Source organism: Orycteropus afer, unplaced genomic scaffold, assembly GCF_000298275.1.
Source record: "Orycteropus afer afer isolate SDZICR_OR568_19922 unplaced genomic scaffold, OryAfe1.0 scaffold00336, whole genome shotgun sequence".
Taxonomy (NCBI): Eukaryota; Metazoa; Chordata; class Mammalia; order Tubulidentata; family Orycteropodidae; genus Orycteropus; species Orycteropus afer.
The window spans coordinates 3,459,514-3,460,810 of NW_006921923.1; the positions used below are offsets into that span (position 1 = coordinate 3,459,514).

At 37.2% G+C, this 1,297-nt stretch overlaps 1 protein-coding gene across 1 annotated transcript in view; it reads left to right on the forward strand.

The window, feature by feature from the left end:
- The window catches only part of COL4A5 (collagen type IV alpha 5 chain), a 439,164-nt gene that overhangs the window by 434,474 nt on the left and 3,393 nt on the right, over positions 1-1,297 (forward strand). The window contains exon 49 of the mRNA XM_007952435.2: positions 561-738. Within this exon, the coding sequence (XP_007950626.1) occupies positions 561-738 (178 nt within the window). The remainder of the gene's footprint in view (positions 1-560; positions 739-1,297) is intronic.

Here is a 1,297-nt window from a genome sequence, read left to right on the forward strand (position 1 = left end):
TTTATGGAAATAACATTTTTCAAAATTATTTAAAATTTTTGTTTCAGAAAAATACTACGGGAAGATCAGTTAGCAACCAGTTAAAAAATGCTTTGGGAAATATATAATGAGCTACCATAGTAGATGTCCACAGAAATTATAAGATACATAATGATTTTAGAAATATTAAAATATGAGGAAATGTGCATCCTAGATCTAAAGAAATAAAGTATATTTATTATCCAAGAAATACAGGCAAAATGTTTTTTTTCCCCTCCATAGGGTTTTCTTTTGTGTGTGTGTGTGTGTGTGAAAGTTTACAGAACAAATTCATTTTCCATACAACAGTTCTTACATATTTTGTTTATGCCATCGATTGCAATCCCCATAATGTAACAGCTCTCTTCCGGCTTCCTCCCTGTAGCTACCTTTTCCCTATGTCCTTCTTTCCTATGCATTCCTGCGGAGCTATCTCCCTGTGCAAATGCTGCCCTTCTGGTCTCCCATGAGTGATTGTGGCAAGTTGTTTTTTATGTCATCATGATGCAGTCCTTCAACATTTTCTCTCCAATTCTTCCTAGGGACGGCTGGTAGCTGCCTTCGCCACTTCAGTACCATGCCTTTCATGTTCTGCAACATCAATAATGTTTGCAACTTTGCTTCGAGAAATGACTATTCTTACTGGCTGTCCACTCCAGAGCCCATGCCAATGAGCATGGAGCCCCTGAAGGGGCAGAGCATCCAGCCATTCATTAGCCGGTGAGACATTGGTGTAGTTTTGAGTTTTACCAATCCCCAGTTAGTTTAGTTAGTCAGAAATGAATCCAAATCTAAGACTGATGACATTCCTATCAGGCTGGTTAAAGCAAATGTGCCTTTATAATATTTAGTTCAGTATTTCATTTGATCCATACTTTTGGGATCTGCTTTGGATCAGGCCCTGTGATAGATGTAGTGTAATATACAAAGAGCTCACAGTCTTGTCATTAAGCAAATACATGTAAATTAATCTAAAATAAATCAGACTTGGGCTAAATATTATAACAGATCTAAAAAATGTTATGAAACCTCAGGGAAAGGGATGTTTAATTCTAACTGGAGAAATCTAGGATGACTATATGGAAAAAATGTATTTTGAACAAGTCAATTCTTAAAGGATCAGAGACACTTTAGACACAGGCAGTAAATAAGGGAGAAGGGCGTACTACGCAGAGAAAATGTGAATGGGTAGTAAATCTATGTAGCTAGAATGTAGGATAAAAGTTGCATCGGGAGAAAAGATTGGCAAGTTAGCTTGGGCCTGATGGTAGAAGGCTTT